Source organism: Ammospiza nelsoni, chromosome 9 (assembly GCF_027579445.1).
Source record: "Ammospiza nelsoni isolate bAmmNel1 chromosome 9, bAmmNel1.pri, whole genome shotgun sequence".
Taxonomy (NCBI): domain Eukaryota; kingdom Metazoa; phylum Chordata; class Aves; order Passeriformes; family Passerellidae; genus Ammospiza; species Ammospiza nelsoni.
In genome coordinates, this window is record NC_080641.1 from 26,345,776 (window position 1) to 26,366,234 (window position 20,459).

Sequence of the window (20,459 nt, forward strand, 5' to 3'; positions counted from 1 at the left end):
CTCAGATTTCCATCCAACCCTGCCTCAGCACCCTGCAGGGTAAATGGAGCCTGGAGATGAACGGGATGCAAATAGGAGGTGAGGTGACATGGCTGCATTTCTGCTGTTGAAGGCAGCTCTCTCCAAGGCAGCAAGAAGCGCACAGCTCGGCGGTGATAAACGGCCTTGCTTTAGTTATCACTTTCCTTAAGTTAAGGAGAGCAGCCTGGTGATGGATGGGCTGGAATTCGGTTATCAGGGAAGGCTGTCAGCCAGAGTTGCCTATCTCCACACACATTTAGCAGGGCGTCATTATGCGATGGCATGGAGTTAAAATATGACCAAGGGTACTGAAAGAAAAAGAACAAGATTAAAAAAAAAAAAAAAAGGCAAATTGAGGAACAATAAAGGAGCATGAGGCAAGAACGTTATCATACTAGTGACACCTTTTATCTCAGTCTGGTTAGCTAAAGCAGGGCACAAATTGGTCCTTCCTCCACTATTGTATCCTCTTGTACAAACAGAGGCAGATAAAATGTGTCACCAGTGCGATAGCATATCAACTTAACCCTAATTATCTAGAGGGTCAAACGAAGAAATAGGGGTTTCTCGTTTCAACAGGTCCCTCCATCTCTGCTCAGAGCCAGCACATTAATATGGAAGGGGGAGGGGCAGCCATAATTGATTTCCGTCACTCAGGTGGTTCTGGCGTATAAAAAATTAATGCTTGATTCTCCCAACTAATCAGAGCTGGTTAACGTCCATCTGCTTCTGGGTTCAGGATGTCAGGAGACAAAGAAATTGGGCCACTTGCTACACACAGGGTGTATTGATACTGAGGCAGTTAAAAGAACAAGTTCCTCCATGGGAAGATAAAGGGACATTAAATCTTGGGGTTTATAGACCTGATCTTAACCTTCCAAAAAAATCCATTCCCTGGAGACCTTGCATTGTAAGAGATGCAGAACATTTTAATTGTGTCCTGGCCAACACGTGGGCATTGGGCTGCAAAGGAGAGCAACGGCAGGCTCCTGCCCTGGAAATCCTTCACTGATGAAGGAAGCTGCTTGGATGCTGAAGCAACAACAGCACCATGGTGAAAGAGAGGAGCTGTCAAACCACCTCAGCTGGGCCCCTTCGTTCAAAGCAGGGCTGGTCAACACTCTGGACCACACAGCTCAGAGGTGCTCCCCTGTTTTGATGTAGAGTGGCATGTCTGCCCAGCCAAGAGGAAAGCTTAGGTGTCCTCTCCCAACAGCATGAGCTAGCAAGGGAATAACAGCCTATGCACCTGAACTGATTTAGCAGAGAAATGGCACTGCAACAGGGAAAGCTGCACCTTCTGCACTTAACCTGCACTTACATGAGATGGGGCCAAGCTAGGAATTCAAAGCAGTTTAGGTAGGTCCATACTCTCCCAAAGAGGCAGCTGCAGACTGCTGAAACCACAGTGCCAAACCAGGAGGTCTCTGTCAGGGTGATGTCACAGCACCCACACACAGTAGAGTGGCCCACGCACAAAGAACAGCCCAAGCCACGCCACAACCTACAAAAACTGAAGCATGCTGACATACACCTCCACAAAAATCCCCAAACCCCAACCCCCTCATCCCAGTAATTCAGGTTAGACTGGGGTTACTTTCCTGTGTATCCGGAAGCTTTGGCAGGGAGGTGCTGGAGTCACTTTGCCATTCAGTGCAAACATGTTTCTGTCCAAAATGAAGTACAAACCCTCTGCCAGACCTCTGGCTCCCCACTCACAACTTCTCAGTTCCACAGACCAGCCAAGAGGCAGAGGAACCCACCTGCTCTTGCTTTCCACCAGATAAGCCCTCACAAGCACACACAGTGCCATCCCTCTCTGCCCCCCATCAGTGCCGGACAAACCACATCTGCCTGGCTGTTCTTAAAATTCACAAGCAGTAGCTGTGGAAAGACAGTACATCTGGAGAGGGTCTGAAAAGCCCTGGCTTTCACAGAAACCCTGAGACAGGTCCCATCTCCCTCCCTCTTTGCTTTCCTTCCACCCTCTTAGTTCTCTCAACCACCCCCAGACTTGTCACAGTGCAACAAGCCTATGAGCCACACATCAGCTTTAAATATCAGCGTGCATGAAGCAGGGACATGAGAGCAGGGAAGTGGGAACAGACAGAGCAAGCCTCCATCGCCTGTCAGGTAACACTAATGAATTTCAACACCAGCAGCCATTGCCTCAGACGGGCTGGTGAGAGGAGACAGAGTTACAGTGAGAAGCCTTTGCAGGAGCAGCCTGCCTTTTTTCAAAGCCCCCTCTGTTAATAAATGTCATTGTTGAGCAGGCTGCAGCAGTCCTCAAGCCAGGACGGCGTGGGCTCAGGGAGAGACAGGCAACTGACAGCACTCAGGATGCCTGGGCAGCACAGCCTTTTCTTCTACTGCTTCCCCAGACAAGAGCCAGGAAAAGGAAGAAGACAGGTCATTGCTATTGGCATAAAGCTGTGTTCCATTAAGGCCCCAGTTCCCAAATAACAAACCTCCACAAGGAGCCACAGTGCAACCCCAACACTCTCCAGTCCCGTTCACTGGGATGGGTGGATGGATGAAGGCTCTACAGCAACCAGTCCTGGAATGGGCAGAGGGATGCAGAGACACCCAGCCACACTGCCTGCACTCCTGACAGCAGCAAAGGGTTACAGAGCAGTTGGTCCCTTTGCTAACACAAATGCATTCCTGAGGCAGCACAGGGAGAAGCATCCAGCACAGGGCACTGTACGGCAACCGCACCAATGCACAACATGAAGGTCAACGCAAGTCTTCTTTACAAATGTCAACCTGTCATCTCTGGATATTAATGAGGGCTGACCAGCAGCTAAAATGCATCCATGCTCCATTAGTAATAAGAGAGACACAATGCAGGAGAAGAGCACACACCATGGCACATGGAGACACCAGTGGGTCTGCAGGGCCTGAGGAGGTGTGGTGATGCACAACATAACTCAGGCCACTCCAGATGCCCAGGAAGGAAAGCAGTTGCCACACAAACCCCTTCACTGGAGTGTGCGTTATCTTTTTCCATCAACCTTTAATTGGATTAGTGTAATGAGGCCAAAAACACAGGCTAAGCAGCAAGGCTAATACCTGGCACTTCCAGATCTTTTCTTTTTCTGTGATGCCAATTCTGGACAGACCTGCATTCTCCCTCTACCAGACAAATTCCTGCCTAGGAAGCCTAAAAGGCAAACTGCAAGCCTTAACATTCGAGACTCAGTAGCATTGGCTGAAATATCTGAACACCCATCATATGCTAACAGTGTGATCCTTATGCTCTAAATTTTTGCTGGGTACTAAGAAATTTGAGAGAACCTCAAGACCCTTGTTTCCAAGCCACTAGCCAGTGAATGGAAAAGGGTGTTAGCCTTTTGCAGCCAGAGCAATGTATACACTAGGGACATAATTCTGCCACAAAAAGCACATAGGGCAAGTGGCTCGTTGTGACTCGCTCGTCCTGCAAAGCACTGTGTGCCTTCCACTGCCATCAACCTTAATGAAACATGAAGGCATTTAACACCAAGTGAGATCTGGCCCTTTTATGAGTATCTGTCTGTGCATCAGCAAGATGCTGGCAGAGATGCTATCTCAACATTAAAAGCAAGGCTGTAACACAGCAGGTATTCAGCCTCCAACAGAAGATGTTCATCAACAATTGCACACACATGATGCTACAATAAATCTATGTGCTACTTCTTAACAGCTTCTCTTAAAAAGATTCATAGCTCTATTTACTGGGCCTGATTCCGCTGCTAGGCATGTGGGAGTAAATCTAGAGTAACTCTACCTGGAGTTTATAAACAGACAAGGATAGTAGGATCAGAACTGAGCTGCTTGATTTTTAAATAAGTACTTAATTACCATGCAGGAAACCAGAGCTTGCTGGCTCCATGGTTCAGCTGAGATTAGAAGTGAAGCAGGAGGAAGATTTGCACTACTCCAGATTGGTGGAGGGATAGAGCAAATGCTCTCACTATCCCTTCCAGACATGGAGAACAACTAGGTGGACTTCCCTTTGACATCAGAAATGCATGACACTGTTCCCAAGAAAAGAGGAACTGCAAAGTCTCCAAGGCTGAGGTTGCTTCCCCAGCCTTGGGAACCTGACCTTATGAAAAACCCCTACAAACGGATTTTTACACATAACCTTGGTGTGAGAGTCTGTCTGCTTACTAAACATGACATTATACAGCATCTTATGAAGAGAAGCATACAAAAGTGCACACTGTGTTCTCAGTGAAAGTCATGCATCACGACCACAGACTGCAGCAGGTGAATGTCCAATTTGTCATCAGGAAAAACTCTTCACCATGCAGGTATAAAGCTCTAGAACAGATTGGTGGCAAAATCTCCTCCCCTGGAGATATTCAAACTCATCTGCAGAAGACCCAGAGCAACCCAATCTAAGTTTGAAGTTAGCTCTACTTTGAACAGGTGGCTGGATTAGAAATCTCTATTTAAATTATTCTGTGAATCATGCTCCAGCAGATCCTGATTACACATAGCATGTGTCCTTTCTCTGTCTATACAGTCTGTTAATAAGCCTTTCATACACACACTAATGTAGTAATCACCTGGTTCTCTGCATACCAGCTGCTTTAAGAGGGAGCATTCAGACTCCTGCTGCAGAACACTGTAATTATGCACTGAGTAAGGGAATATATCTGATGAAACGAATGTACCTATCATGTCTAAGCCCTCTTAAAACCAAAACATGCAGAAAAACTAAGTTAAAATTAAATATTATTCTCCTCCCACTGTACAAATCCCATTGCAGAAGTATTTCTTCCCCAGGAAACGTGGACACACAAGACCTAGAGCCAAGGTATAAACTAAGAAGACATGTCCTGTGCCCGGCCTTCCTTAGATCTGCTCTCCGACAGGCAGGAGGAAACCTTGCATCTCCCAAGCCTGGTCTGTCCGGACCATTTAGCAAATAAACTCTTCAGGACAAGGGCTTCTCTGCTATGACTCATAAACTGTTTAGTGCCTAATGGTAAAGCCTATAGACGCTTAACATAATACAATCATGTCACTTAAAGGCCATTAGTCTCCAGTCTGAACAGCACTTTTCCAGTTGCAGCGGGGACCTGCCAACCCAGCAAAGCAGGATAAGGGACGTGGGTGGTCAGTCAGGTCACTGGACTTGCAGACACCTAATATGAAACCCCAAGCAAGACAGAGGCTAGCCAGAAAGCATGGGAGAAAGCCATGGTAGCTCTAGCAATCAAAAGTTTTGTCTTTTGTGCCTTCTTGAATCACTCGAATCAGCTGAAAACCTGTCTGCCAGGTCTGTCTCCACCTTCAGCCATGGCTGTACCACTTGCATGGGGAAGAGCCCCTCATCCACAGAGGGAGCCTCCAGCCTTCTGCACCACCTCTCTTTCCACTCACTGAAGTAGACCATTTATCTACAAGAAAAGATGCCATTCTGTTTTGTGGCTCTGTTTGAACCCCTCTTCTTTCCTGGCATCATCTCTGTCTTCTTCTGGCACCACATCACCCAGTTCTATTCTCTCAACTGACTTCTGAGATTGCTTCTTCTTCCCACTCCCCACTAAGGGGAAGAGAGAAATCCTAATAGGAGCCAGTGAGATGGGGTAAACTGCTTTTCTGTGCCCTGTGATGATACACAACCCAAAACTGCATGCACAGCAGCTTCATGGGCTCTCATGCTGTCAGCACTGGGGAGACCGGCACACTGGGTAACAGGGTCTGAGCACAGGTTTCTGTGCAAATTACACAGGCACAGAAAAACACAAAAAACCACAAAACAAGCTTGTGCTTTCCTCGTGGGGAAGAGACCGCTCCCACCTCCAAGCACAAGCTGCCATTAGTATTTGCTTCACCGGAGAGAAGGAGCAGCGAATCCTCCAGAGCAAAGGACAAGTGCAGCAATTAGGATGCAGGGGCTGCGGGAGCTGTTTAACAGCACGACCCAGAGGTCAGTGCCGCCGACTCCCAGCCCTGCATAAATATTGTATGAGCTGGGGAGAGGGGCTGTCACGGCCACCCTCAGCGCCAGCCCTCCCCCATCCATCGCCACTCTGCGTCCTGCTAGATACACCAGCAACATTATTTACAGATGTGACAGTCAGGAAAATCACTTTAGTAACTAAGGGAATGGGAATGAAGACTGCACACTAGAGCAGGCGCCTGGGAGCAGGCTCCCATCCGCACCTCCTGCCTCCCTTTACAGCCCTGCCAAACCACACGGCCTGCTCTCAAACTGAAATACCACCAGGAACAAGGAGGGGAGGGGAGGCTGTGAGCTCCCTCTCAAAGCTTGCCCGGGGGTTTGATTATCAATGCTGCTGAAGGACACCTCAGCCAGCAGCTGCCTTCCAGTTTCCTATCAGTATCTCTGCTAGACCCGCCCTTTGGAGGGAGCTTTATATCATTATAATGAGAGGCTTTAGAGGGAGCTTCCCTCAGACTCTGTGCAGACCTGCAGAAGGGTCCCCACTCCAACACAGCCACAGGGGCTCATCCCGGCAGAAACTCTCCCAGATGCTCTATTTGGTACCAGCCACCTTCCTCACACGTGACCTGTTCACTTCTTATTCCCTGGAGGATTGTCTTCACCTGCAGATTCAGTCACACTGAATGGCACCATCTCTACTGTATCTTGGAAGATCCTCATTCTTCTGCTCACTTTTTTTGCTGGACATGCCAGGTAACTGCACATTTGCTGTGATGCTCTGCACAAATACAAACCTATCTCAAATTTACCGAGACTGAAGGTTCCTGAGGACAAGGACATGGGCCATTCTCCAACTGTACCAGCAGCCCATGAATTCCTAGGGGCACACTGCTAATAAACATTACTGCCCAGGGCAACACACTAGAGCTGCAAGGTGGAAAATACAGCTTGGATGCGCTTCTGTCCATGATAGCTCTCCAGAATTTTTTTCATTGTTCTGTGTCTGGTTGCTGAATCCAGGGAAGGCAGAAGCCCTGTCTTACAATTAGCAGCCTTTCTAGACTCACTGTGCAATTAACGGGCTTAAGTATTGATGGCAAAGGCAGGGAAGGGAGGAAAGAAAGAGCCAATGAGGAAGGAACGATGTGGGGGTGGCAGGCACCAAAGGTCTCCGAAGATCTTCCCTCAGCCTAGAGCACAGAAAGAGCCCCTAGCCGCTCTGCTGCTCCCACGGCCCTGCTCTAATGCTCCCTGACATGCCTCTGAAGACAGCGAGCTGTTTGCAGTCACCACCGTGATTTGTTAGTAATTATTTTCACGGTGTCACATTGCTGTCACTCTCTTAACAAAGAGACAGGCAGCCCGAGGCTGCCTGCAAGAAAGAACCAACAGAGAAAAGCAATTGTCAGGCACCCAGGGATCCTCTTTGCTTCCTGGGTTTCACAACCAGAGCCCTTACCAGCTTCTGAAGCAACTTCTGAGGAGAAGTGGCAAGTCAGAACCATCTCCCATCCTGGTCACAGGAAGAGGAATTAATTACTTAGCACCTTCTCAATTTCACCTTACCTGTAAATCCAGTGCAAGACCCAGGTGCTTAGAGCCCCTTAAGCCAGCAATTTGCTTCAGGCCTGCAGCAAACGCAAAACAACTTTGGCAATTGATGACTTTCACTGCTCTCCTTCCAAGTCCCAATTTCTTTTTATGTGGTCTTGCCATTAGAACGTGCTTCCCAAACACAGCAATCCTGATGACAAACCCCTGCCTAAGTCTATCATCCTCACACATTAACCCTCCAGACTGTTCACATGTGCTCTTCCTACACCAGACTCATTAATTCCAACACACTGCTGTGCTCCACATGGCAGTAACATTTCACTTGGCATTTCACAATGCCAGAGGACCTCAGCAGCTTCCTCACACTTGAAATACACAGCCTAATGGCTTGCTGCCTCTGTTTTCTCAAACACAGCACAGTGACTTAACAAAGAACTTCCCTGCTTGAATCACCTCCAGTCCATCCATCCATCCATCCATCCATCCATCCATCCAACCTTTGGCTGACCTGTCAGTAAGTCCAAGGTAATCACTCCTTTCCCAGTAAACATGGTGCTTGCTTGGGCCCCCAAGGAATGGAGGCTACTTTGGCACCTGAAGTGTCACACGAAATAAGGATATAGAGATGAAAGACTGAGACACCTGGCCAGACAACCTTTAAAGCACTCTTGAGCTTTGTGCAGAAATCAAGTGGGCTTCCTCCAGAGCATTTCCAAGTCTGAACTACTCCCAGCTTGCGTTCTTCCTATGCCTGCTTACTGATGGTGCACGAGGGTCAGTCTCTGCAGCCGTGGGGAAACCTGGGTACTAATTCACCCTCTTAGCATAGGGAGAGCTTGGAAATATTAAGCCTCACAGTCTAAGGAAAACCTTCCTGCAATTAACTGCATGGAAGAGCTCTGACTCAGAGGGCAGCTCCTTTTCAGGGGTCCTTTTAATAACCAAGAAATGGCATATACATGCTGTGAGGAATTAGGATCACCATTGGGAAGCTAAATGGTCCATAAAATGTAAAAATTCTCCTCAGAGCTGGGAGCATTGTGGGCTGGAGGAGAGGTCTTGGCAACCTCCCACCTGCCTACTCCATACACCCGGTTTGCAGGGATGTGGCTCCAGGCAGGGATGAGGAACTGAACTCAGCTGGTGCCCAGGCACCTTGGGCACGCTGGACAACAGTCGGCACCGAGACCTGGTTCAACATGCACATGGAAAAACTGAAGCAAGGAAATTAGAGATGACCAAGATGCACCTACAGAGCAAAAATGAAGGGTGTTGCAGAGTTCCAGGCAGAGAGGAGGAGAAATCCTTGCTCTAAGAGAGGCAAAGCTGATAGGACCAAGGTAGGATGAAGTCCTGGGCAGTACGAGCTTCCCGGACACAGCCCTGCCAGGACATCACCTTGCTTCCTCTGTCTTCTTCCCGCAGACTTCTCTATTCTGTTTTATTCCATTACCACCTCCACATGCCTCACATCATTGCTAACACCTGGTCCACATCAATGTCTGAGCATGTGACACTGCCTTTGGGGTGCCAGGCTGCTGATGGCAGCACCTGGGCCAAACATGGAAAAAGGTGACTCCAACATGAAATGGACTCAGCTCAAGAAGATAGTCGGCAGCTCCAGTGTCCTCCCAAGTCCTGCACACACCTCATCATCCACTCCTGAGGATACAGAGTGTCACTGGACAAGCACATGAGAATATGCTGGAGGGAAAATACCAGGGATGACCTCAAGATGGCCCAGTAGGTCTTTGCCAGCCAGGAGCTTCAGGAGGAAAAGGACTGAACCCATACAGGAAAATGGCTCCCAACAGGAAACAAACATCCCAACAAAATAAAACATTTTCAAGAAAGCTATAGACTCACACAGCAAAGCAAGTGAAAGAGGAAGGATGCTGCTCCCAGGCTGGCAGTATTCTTCAAGCAGAGGTCTCTAGGCAAAGAAGCCATAAACACATCTCTCCCAGCCAAGCCACTGAGAGGGCAGCACCAGTGCCAACATGCAACTGCTTTGCTTCAGCTGCAAAGTAAGAAGAGCTGGGATCCAAAGGAAGACAGCTGACATTTCAGACCCAGCATGAAGCACTAGGGCTGTCTAACACTAGAAAAATTAAGCTATTCTAAGAGAAAACAAACACTTTGTGGAACTAATCCTGTTTTTCACACATGCCACAAACAACAAAATTCAGATGGCAAACAGCCCTCCAGTGATTGTTCTCTGCAGTCCCAAGCCAACCAGCTTTTCAATTCTCCAAGGCACAGAATCACCACAATCCTGAACTGCTATTAGAGGGCTCTCATATAGACAGAGGCTAGGTACCCATTTACCAAGTACCCATTATAGATCCATTGATTTTGAAACCATTTTGCCTGAATTCACTAAAACCCTGGACATAGAATTCACCCTAGTGATTCCTGGTGCAGAGGGCATTATGGCTCCCTACTCTGTGAGCAGATAACATTGAGACCATTGATTTACATCCAGTTCAGTGTGACTGTTTTCAAACAGCTTGAGTTAAGTTACCCAGGGGTAGAAAATCTACCTTCTCCACTTATTACTCCACCCCAAAGGTTCAGTGCTGGAAATAAAGTACATGATGCAATGCCTGTCTCATTCTCCCCCACACTGCAAATTTATTTGTAAATTTCTCCAGACTCTTTTCACGCTGTCTCCAACTTCTTTGGTCTTAATTCCCAGGTAGAAGAGTCCTGCTCCCCAAAGTGCACCAGGCACCACAGCTCAGTAAATCTGTAGCCACTACAGCCCTAATATGACAAATGTTTTTGCTATCATGTGCCAGATAAGGAACAGACCTGAAGGTGACAGTCCATTGCATGATGATCCCCATGCAAAGACTTAATGTCCAAAGCTTAACCCAAAGACATTCCCAGACATTTAGGACAATGTGACTTGCAGAAGCCCAAGCAACCAATTATTTCAAATAAAGACAAGAACAGGAGTCAGCCAGGGTAACTGGTACATAAGGATAACAAAAGTCAAGTCTGGTATATTCATTTTAAATAAGAGTGTACAGAGGGGGAATCTTAAAATCCAAATTTTTTTTTTTGCATAAGTGATATCATTTTCTTTAAAAACAAAAAGCTGGACTGCAGGGTCGCAGAAGTGAATGGGGTCAGTGCTATTCCCTGTAAGTGCTCACAAGGCTCCCTTGCTTAGCTCTGGCAAAGCACTTTAGGATGTAATTACATGAACAACTCCATCAGCAAAGCTGACTCAAAAGGTTCCTGACCCTGGATATTCAGTCCCATCCCTTCACTGTAGTTCACACCACACTCTTTGTTCAGCCAATGTAACCGTGTGAAGAGATATAGCATAGGGTTGTTCAGCAAAATGATCCCCACTAAAAAAGCACCACCAAGCTAATCTAAAGATCTTAGTTGGAAAGGACTTGTTTTATTAGCTTTAAATGCAGATGACTACATTATCTTTCAGTTACCAGATCTTTCTTGTTACTCTCAACTCTGAATATACCTCTTGCCCTGCTGCCACACAGCCAGCCCACCCCACACCTTCTCCTGCCCTTCCTCATGACTACCCAAGCGTTTCCACTCACTCCAGTCAGTGGCCATCTGCAATTTCTCTCTGAGGCAGAGGCTACCAACTCCCTCCTGGTCCTGGGATAAAGAACAGCATGTACAGAGGACACTAACACCAACAATTCTTTTCCATGCATGACCTTATTCTGATCTCAAAAAAGTCCAGGACAGAAGCCCGGAAAGAGCAACCCACCACCACATTTGGAGCTGGTCAGAGAAGACAAGCATCCTCCCAGCCTGTGTAACTTGCAAGAAAGAATTAAAACAGTAACACAAAATTAAGCAATGGTATAATTTACTGCTCAGAATTTACTAATATCCAACCTAGGAAGAGCACCAAGGGCTATAAACATTTCAAGACACTTCACTATGTTTTATCACTATATTAGAGAGCACTTGCCTTTTAACACTTATTTAAGAAAATAAAAAACTTCTGAGCAGTAGTTTCCTGTGAAGACATAAATTAGCAAGTTCTGATCAGCCACAGTAAGTGCAATTAAAGCATCTTCATGTAGAGTTATATAGACCAAAGCCTACATGTCTTTTGGCTATGCTCAGTGCATTTACAGAACAATCTAAATCTGGAAGGAGAAGGATTAACAGATGCTTCTGACATTATGGTGCAGGTCTGAGACCTGGGACATAAGACTTCAGCTCTGTCTCTGCCTGCCTGCACAGCCACAGGCATCTCACTTAACCTCACCGTACTTCAACTCTGTATCTATGAACACATGGTAAAAATGCCTCTTTTGTTGCCAAGATTAATTCACATTGTGTTTAAGAGCCCACAAACTGGTTCCACACACAGGGGAAAGCAATTTGACATTTCAGCAGAGATAAACTACACTAAAGAGCTTATATTACAAGGGCTCAACTGTGGCAGATACTAAGTACCCTCTTTTCCACTAAACCCGTCTCCTGCAGTCAGCAGCTCCCTCAGCCCTTCAGAGGCACATTACCCTCACCACCCAATGCCACATCAATGCTATTTGCTTAATGACTAGTGTCAGTTCCAACCTAGGTGCAGAATGAGGTCCAAGCACTAAAGCAGACGACATCAGGTATCTGAATCCATCCCTGGAGCTGTTAAACTTGGACTATAGCTCCTTGCTACAGGCTAAAGGAATCCTCCCACTGAGCATGCAGAGGCCTGAGGACCGTGTGTCTAACGAGGCTGTATCCCCACTCATATTTTAGCTTGGCAGGTCTGGTGCTCCTTTCATCTTTTGCTTCAGGTAGCTCTCTTTAATTAATAACATTTCTGAGTCGACACAGGGAACTTTCCACCCAGAATGAATGGCCCTCTCTCATTAGAACCATGACTTGTCATGATGTATTCAAGAGCAGAAGTGTGATTCATTCCCTTGTCTGGGAATGAGGGGTGTTGCTGGGGGGTGGGGGGGAGCAGAGTCTCTGTAATGAGTGACTGATATTTGTTGAAGTTGATATGCGACTCTGTCGGCTTGAACTGCCTTGTCAGGACAAGCCTTCAAGAAAGGTGATGTTCCTACTCAAGAGGTTTTCCTCATTAAAGAAATTGCATCTTAACAAGAGGGAAGGGGAGGGCTGGCAGGAGAGCTGCTGTCTCCCCAACTCCAGCCTGATTCACACACACACCAAGAACTGAAAGCAGGTTGATCCAAGCACAGCCAGTAGAGGATCAGCGCTTCATTTAGGAGCCCTCTCACACAACGGACTCTCTCCAGCAGCAACCAAATCCCTCCAACAGGTGCACTTCTGGTGGTGCACCACACCCATAACAAAGCCTTTGGCCGAGGACCTTGACTCATGCTAAATCTCCATAAGCCCTTCTCAGATGCTTGGTGTTCTGGGCACCCAGCTCCTTGTGACTAGTGCTCCCTGTTGTCTGAGGGAAAACAGACACATAGCTGTGTGTCTTCCAAGGAGGCTCCAAGTGCTCAAGAGCCATCAAGTCTGTAGCCTCATTTCCTGAAGATCCCTGAGCCAAGCAGAAGCTTTACTGATCCTTTAGCAGCTGATATTACAACTTGAATCCTGCAGACTCAGCAGTGCCAGACACCATCAGCAGAGAGCAGTACCGTGACAATCACTATTTCTCTGGTCCTTTTCTTTGCGCTACATACATTGCAACTCCTGGCTTAGGCAGGGCTATTTCCCTACCTTATCCCTATATCCAACACTGACAGGCTTGAAGATTCCTCCTCCTTGTTACTGCCACTTCCCCACATCCAGCCTGCTCATCCCACTGTGCCTTCCTGGCTCCTACCAGTGGCACCTACTGGAAGCCCTCACAGTAGACAGAAGAGTTCAGAAGACACCATATCTCAGCTCTAGAACAGCACATGCAGACAGAAGCCAAACTAAAAGCCCAGGTCACTGCTGGAGAAGCCAGGAACAAAGCTGCATGGTTTACCAGCCAAGCTAAGGACAACGGAGGACAGGAACTCCAAACCACTCAAGATCTGGGTAAGAGGACTGCAGCTATGCAAGCAGTTGTCATTACTAAGGAAGCTGAGAAAAGAAAGAGCAGAGTTAGGAGTAAACTTGTCACAAGTGATGGCTCCTTAAGCCAGGAAGTGTTGCACTCACCTCAGTGTCCTCAATTCCTCTGGAACCCAGCCAGGTTTCTACCATGCAATGCTCCAACAACACTCCTCCAAAAGTGGACAAACAGCACCACCTCCCTTCCTGCTGCCTTTTGTGAGACCAGTGTGTGGTCTCAGCGTGGTAGCAAAGGGCATCAGCTACACCACAGGTCTTGTAGGGAAGCATGAAGGGTTCCCTGGAATACCTCACAGATGTTCCACGTCTCTGAGGCTCTGCCTCCCTGTCTGAGCAGCCTTGTTTCAGCTCTCCGCTTTCTCTCTTTAAAAAGAGATGCTCAGTTCTGCTTTGCTAAACCCTATTTGGCAATGTGTCTAAACACACGCAAACTTAATTAGTTCAGGAGGTAGACTCGGCATTTGTGGTGACGGATAAAAGTAATGGGAAATGAGACAAGTCAGAGCTGGCAGGGAGTCCTCACTCCAGCCTCATCCACTGGCATGGTGCTAATCAGATGTGATGCTACACGCTGCAGCACCCAATCGGCGACGGAGCAGCGTGATGTGCTACTCACCAGGCGGCTGCAGCCAGACTCCCGCTATCCATGTGCTTGGAAACACAGAATGCATTTTCTGCTTTGCCCTGAAGACGCTTCAGGATTGAATTCTGAAGTTAATGGTTTAAAAAAAAAATTTAAAAGGAAGAGGGAGAAATGAACCACTCTCAACAACCTCATGGCCAGGAGTGGAGTCTTCTTTTCCAGCTGAGTAGTGAGGGACAATCCATGCGAGAGACCACTGCAAACAGTGAATAGTGTATCTCCACTCCAGAACAGCGTGTCCCTCTGAGCCAGCTCACCTCACAACCCCTATGGCCCACCACTAATGGGACTCCTCTTTACCTCTATTTGCCCGCTGTAGAGCTCTGAAGGAAAAAAAAAAAAAAAAAAAAAGCCACCCAACACATCCAGGTTGCTCTTTCCATATGAACACCAAGTTAGGATATCATTACCTGGGAATCTTGTCAGCCCACTGTGAAAGCGACGGAAAGATGGGCTTGGAGCAAAGACAACTGTTTCTCACAACCATCAACAAAGTGGTAAATTGGACTCACAACATCAATACAGGAGTAAAGAACAGAGAAAACAGAATACATGAGAAACCGAAGTTTAGTGCAGCAACTGTGCTGGTCTCTAACAGATACTTAAACATGATATATAATGAAAAATAACTGACTCCTAATTTAAGCAACTAACACAGGAACTTGCAATATATATGAGCTCTGGACACAGCCTGAGCAAAGACTGAGATTCTGACTCAAAAATTCAAATACCACCCCTCTGTCTGTCTGGAGGCAATTTCTCAGCACCACTAGTGCTTGTGCTGAGCTTTGGACCCCATATTTCATGTTTCACTAATTACACAAAGAAAAGGCAAGGAGCTGCCACTCTGCAAAGACTACTTGTCAGGGAAGAACTGGTGCTGATTGCTCCTAGACTATGTGCAGTTTATTTAGGCTTCCAGCTTGGGGAAACCAATGTCACAGTGAGAACCAAGTAACACTACTAACGAGTTGTGGCTGTCAGTTTAGGATGGGATGTGTCAAGCCCATGCTTTACTGCTGTGATAACAACAGGAATCTTTATCCAGCACCACAGGGAAATGAAAGCTGAAGCAAGATTATACTAATCCAAAGGAATTCAGCTCTATAGGACACTGATCTGCAAACACTTTGGAGATTGAACTAATTTAATTTTCGGACATTTAGCTCCATTCTTACAATAACATTTTTAGGTTGTGGCCTAGCTATTTTTCTAACAAAACATGCACATAAACTAACATTTGCAGATCCCAGTGCAGGCCCCCACCTGGTACTTGCCAGATATTCACCCAACTGATGAAGATGACCTTAACGATAAGAACACCACTGGAGCATGCCAGACCTGGTTTCTATTCTGCTTGTGTTCTGTTCCAAAGACTACTCTGTGATTCACATTGAATTACTGTGCCAAGATGACAGAAAAATCCTTAAATGCAGGAAGTCAGGTAAGGATCATCACTTGATCATTCACGTATGCACTCAGAAATATCCATCCCTTTGGAAAGTATATTGGGTAAAAGGCAAAACATCCCAAAGCTCCAGTTTAAACTTTTCTTGGGTTCTGAAAGGCTTCATTTGCTATAGGGAATATCCTAGGCAGTGATCTTGCACCACGCCCAGCACCCACCTGTCTTCTGAAACAACTTTCCTCTCCCAATTATGCATGGCAAACAACAATTTCCCTAAGAAACAATGAGTAGGGACAGTTGGAGGCTTGCAAGGACAAAGACATATGCACTACAAGCAAGAATGGAGCAATAAAGCCCAGGAAAATCTCCCTCCCCTCCCATACTCACATCACTTTCAAATCCCAGTCTCCACAGGTCACAAAAATCGACTTGACGCTGGGATCTAAGAGGCCTTCCTTTGCCATCCACTCGTCAACCCTCTGAAAGGAAGGCAAGAAAAGAGGATGAGTTTTGCAGAGACAGGCCGAGCCACAAGAGTTAAACTCAGATAAGCTGCTTGCAATCAAGAGAGAAGAAAATTGTGATCTTATCCAACCTCTCCCTCTCTCTCTTCTCTCTTTGCTTGCCATCTCAACAACAGCACGTTTGGACCTTTGAAGATTTCTGATAGGAGACATCAGGCAACCAGAGGAGAGATGATCTTATCAGACACTGCAGCAGCTCTGCTTGTGGAGGGATGAAAGTTGTGCAGCGTTAACGGGACGACACAACCGTGCTGTTACCTGGCATTTCTCCTCTCCCTGTACCAAAGAGGCTCGTAGGAAACATAACTTTTGTCCCCTCCAGTGAGGATAAAAGACAGGTACATTGAGATGGCACCCCTCCCCTACAGCATTTCTCACATACACTGATTCATATAGCAGCAGGGGGATATGGGAAGGGGAAAAAAATGGAAGGGCTGGGCACACACAGGCGCTGTGTGGCAGTAACAAGCAAAGCCAGGTGTCCCCTTCCTCTCCAGGCTGGATCTCTCTTTTCTTCTTACAGTTCTGAAGTAGTGCTTGTTCAGGGTAGTATGGATTTAAAGTGGATCCCCTATTCCTGAACAACTTCCCACAGGGACAGACATTCTGGGTCCTCTTAAAAAATGGGCCATGTTAACCTGGAGGATGCAATCCACCTCACAGATTAAGGAACTAACCTAGACTAGAAACCCTGCACAGACAGAAGCCCTGCATACACACTCAGTCCAGCTAAAACTAGCAGATGATGTGCCCAAAATCTTGCAGTGGCAGGCAATCAACTGTTACTATGCAACTTCATTAGCAGCATTTTCAATGCTTGAGCAACAGAAATCCCTCCTCTTTTCCCTTGTTTGACACCTTTCATTCCTGAGCAAACCAGCCTGCCTCAGAAGCTGCCCGACCTGAATCTCATTTTAACCTAGAAACATGCTGCTGTATGAACACCTTTTCTGTCCAAATAAAAAAAATTCTACATAAGTGTTTCCACACTCTAAGAAGCTTCCATAGAAACAGAATGAACCATTTTCTGGAATACTCCAGTGGCAATCTACACTCACCCATCCAGGCAAAGAGGGCTCTCCCTCCTGGGGGAAAGAGGCTCATGCATCCATATGTTTATGGCCAAGCAAGACTGCTGTATGCTCTCTGGAGAGCTGGGGGTTTGCATGGATGTGAGACACCCCCTCTGCAGAGCACCATCTTCAGTCTCATGTCACCAACACAGCCTTTCCTGCCAGGGGTCAATGCTTCTTCCTGTGACTGTACAACATCCCCCTGAGTAAAACTCTCCAGAAAAGCAGCATCCAGCCTCTTAGCCACACTCCCTTTGGCTAAAACGATCTCCCAGCCAGCCTCACATGAGCCTGCCCAGAGTTGGGGACAGCAGTGGTAACCTTTCTAAACTCCCTGATGTGAGTGCCCATCAAATGCTGTCTCCATGGAGGATTTTAACACCTTTAATTTGATTTCCTCAGATAAACAATTGTTGCAATTATTCTGATTAGGAACAATTAGGTTACTCAGCAGTGGAAATCCTGACAGAGATGACGCATCAAACACCAACCTGCAGCCCAAGTAGGCTCTGCTTGAGGAGGTTTCCTTCCCTATCTGACTACCAACAAAAGCTATTGATGGAGAAATACTTCCAAGTTAATTAAGCCTTAAATGCTCTAGGAATTCCACATTAAGCAGAAGGTATTATTAGGGCTGTATCTGCATTCACACATCCTTTAGATTAGATTTCAGAGGCCTTTTCTTTCTATACTACATGTATTATTGAGCATTTAAATACGTAGAAAAAATAATTTAATAAAGTGCTGAGGGAGGGGAAAAGAAATGAAAGCAGAATCTCCAGGAGCAGTGGTCTTGAGCAATGTCTTGGCGCTTTAAAACTGGCTCAAGAAAGAATCGCCTCTTCTCCTATTTACTGGCAGGAGTTTGGATATCTTGTCAGCACCCTTGACATGAACAGCTGGAGATGACAGATCAATGGTTCAATAATCTCAGCAGTGTGTCACCAGTGTGACAGCAAATGTTATTCTAATGAAGCTGTAATCATAGTCAAATTACGCGGTTCGATTCTCAGCAAGGGGAGGGTGCAGGGAAAGAGATGAAGAGGGGACTACAAGACCAGAGGTCAGAGTTTGAGAACTAAAGGTTACTCTGCTTACCTCAAGCACTTGCTGGAGGCTCGGCTGCCCATCCACCATGCCTTGAATAATCCCAGTCAGCTGAAACAGAGACAAACGGAAAGCAGTCACCAGAGCGGCACTCAAAAGATCATTAGAGAGGTCTACTCTCCTGTCCATCTTTCTGCAACCAAAACATGCTCCTGTGACCCACAGGGGTGATGATGAGGAACCAGCCACAGCAGAGTAACCCTGCTTGCTCCCCAGCCACAGGAAAGGGCACAGCTCTATCCCAAACACAGAAATGTAGTGGAGTTCCTACCCACACCACAAACCTGCAAATTCTCAGCATGACAGGATCAATTTGGGGAGCAGTATCATACACCAGCATGATGCCCTTTTTCAACATGCCCTTCAGCAGTTTTGGTGTTGCCTTGATGTACACAGGCAGTGGTGACTACCAAGGTCTCTGGACATTACTCTGCTGTCACAGTGACACCACAATTTCAGTGTCAGATAAACCAAACAGAGAAATATTGGCAAGTGAGACCTGGAGTGGACCCAGTCATCCTCCCCTGAGCTGGGCAGACAGCATGTCCATGTTCCCATAGTCCATCACAGCATTGCTCAGCAGTTAAAAATTGTATTCAAAATAATGGAATGAAATCTGAAGAAAAGCACTTTCTTCCAGAGCCCTGTCTAGTCTGTTTTCCAGTAGGCTCCTTAGAAGAGGTCCTGCCAACAGATACTCCTACTGACTGCTCCTAGACTGCCCATCTGCTCAAAGCTAAACACATGCATTAAAAGATGCAGTCTCACAGGCCTCTGCCTGTGTCTGCCCAGGAGAGCTTGAGGCACATGGAAAACTGATAATTTTTCTGTCTGCCTTCCAACTGACAAAACTGTCTTTTAACATATTGAATATTGGAGTTCAGTAGCTTGCCATCAATGCACCCAAGTAATTAAAAAAATCATTATTAGAACAAGTGCACACTGTGGGATTTCACTTCATATGGCACTTTCCTGAAGCTACACATCTCACACGTTTTCATAAAATAAAGGTCAAGCACAACCTAGAAGCATCCATGCCTCTGGAAGCCACAGCATCCAGTTGAGAGATACTGATGGCCACACCCGCAGCCAGGAGTAACTCTTCCACGCAGACCAGCTCAAACTACTTGTACAAGATAAGTCCTCTCATAAACCAGAGGGCTCTGCTTTATTAAGTATGTGGCAACTGAAGGAAGCTAAATGGTTTCTATATCTCAGTTTCTTTGGCTGCTTGGCTTACAGCACTGAACTTGGAGGACAGAAAAAGAAATTATAATAAACTCCAATTAAACTGTAATTACATTTAATGAATACCAAATACCTGACTCACTGAATAAACTGTAAGTGGAAAGATTATTTTCTCATAGTGACTCCATGAAATGGCAATACATACCTTTTAGGGGAAGTATTTTAATTTTAAGAATGCAGAGTTCCTCTAGGTGTGTTTCTCAAGTTCATCAAGCCATTATGAAGTGGAATTTTAGGAAAGTGGAGGGACATAGACACTCTTTTGTATTTGGGAAACTGTTTTAATAATAATCTCTATTTTAATTGTGTTAACAGCTGCTACCTACAGACTTCTATACTCTGAGAAGCAAATAGATTTGAGGAACTAATGCATGGCTCTTTAGAGCAGTTTTTAAAACTCACTGGCGTGGTTTTTGCTTTTCTTGCCATCTTTCTCTCCATGTATTCTTCTGGCAGAGGTGGAAGGTTCACCTATTGCTAAGTGCTGGTTCTGCCTTTCAGACAGCAGCTCAACCCAAATCTCTGGAAGTGACTGAAAGGTGTGCTCAGAAAGGAACACAGAATCATAGAATAGTTTGTTTTGGAAGGGACCTTTAAAGTTCATCCAGTCCAACCTCCCTCACAGTGAGCAGGGACATCTTCAACTAGATCAGGTTGCTCACAGCCCCATCCAACCTGACCTTAAATGTTACCTCTGGCAATCTGTGCCACTGCTTCACCACCCTCAATGTAAAAATCTTCTTCTGTACACTTAGTTGACTAGTTTAAAGTCATTATTCCTTGTCCTGTCACAATGGGGCCAAGCTGAAAAGTCTATCTTATAGGCCCTCTTAAGTACTAAAAGGTCACAACAAGGTCTCTTGGGAGTATTATCACAAGGTCTCTTGGGAGTCTTCTCTTCTCCGAGCTGAACAGCCCCAAAGCTCCCAGC

At 46.4% G+C, this 20,459-nt stretch overlaps 1 protein-coding gene across 3 annotated transcripts in view; it reads right to left on the reverse strand.

Annotated features, from left to right (window-relative positions):
- The window catches only part of ERI3 (ERI1 exoribonuclease family member 3), a 128,968-nt gene that overhangs the window by 80,737 nt on the left and 27,772 nt on the right, over positions 1–20,459 (reverse strand). For all 3 annotated transcript variants that reach the window (XR_009418988.1, XM_059478482.1, XM_059478483.1), the window contains exons 4-5: positions 18,272–18,331; positions 15,964–16,055 (exon numbers count right to left, since the gene is read on the reverse strand). Coding sequence is in view for 2 of the 3 variants with exons in the window: in XM_059478482.1 (XP_059334465.1) it covers positions 15,964–16,055; positions 18,272–18,331 (152 nt within the window). In the remaining variant the exon portion in view is untranslated. The remainder of the gene's footprint in view (positions 1–15,963; positions 16,056–18,271; positions 18,332–20,459) is intronic.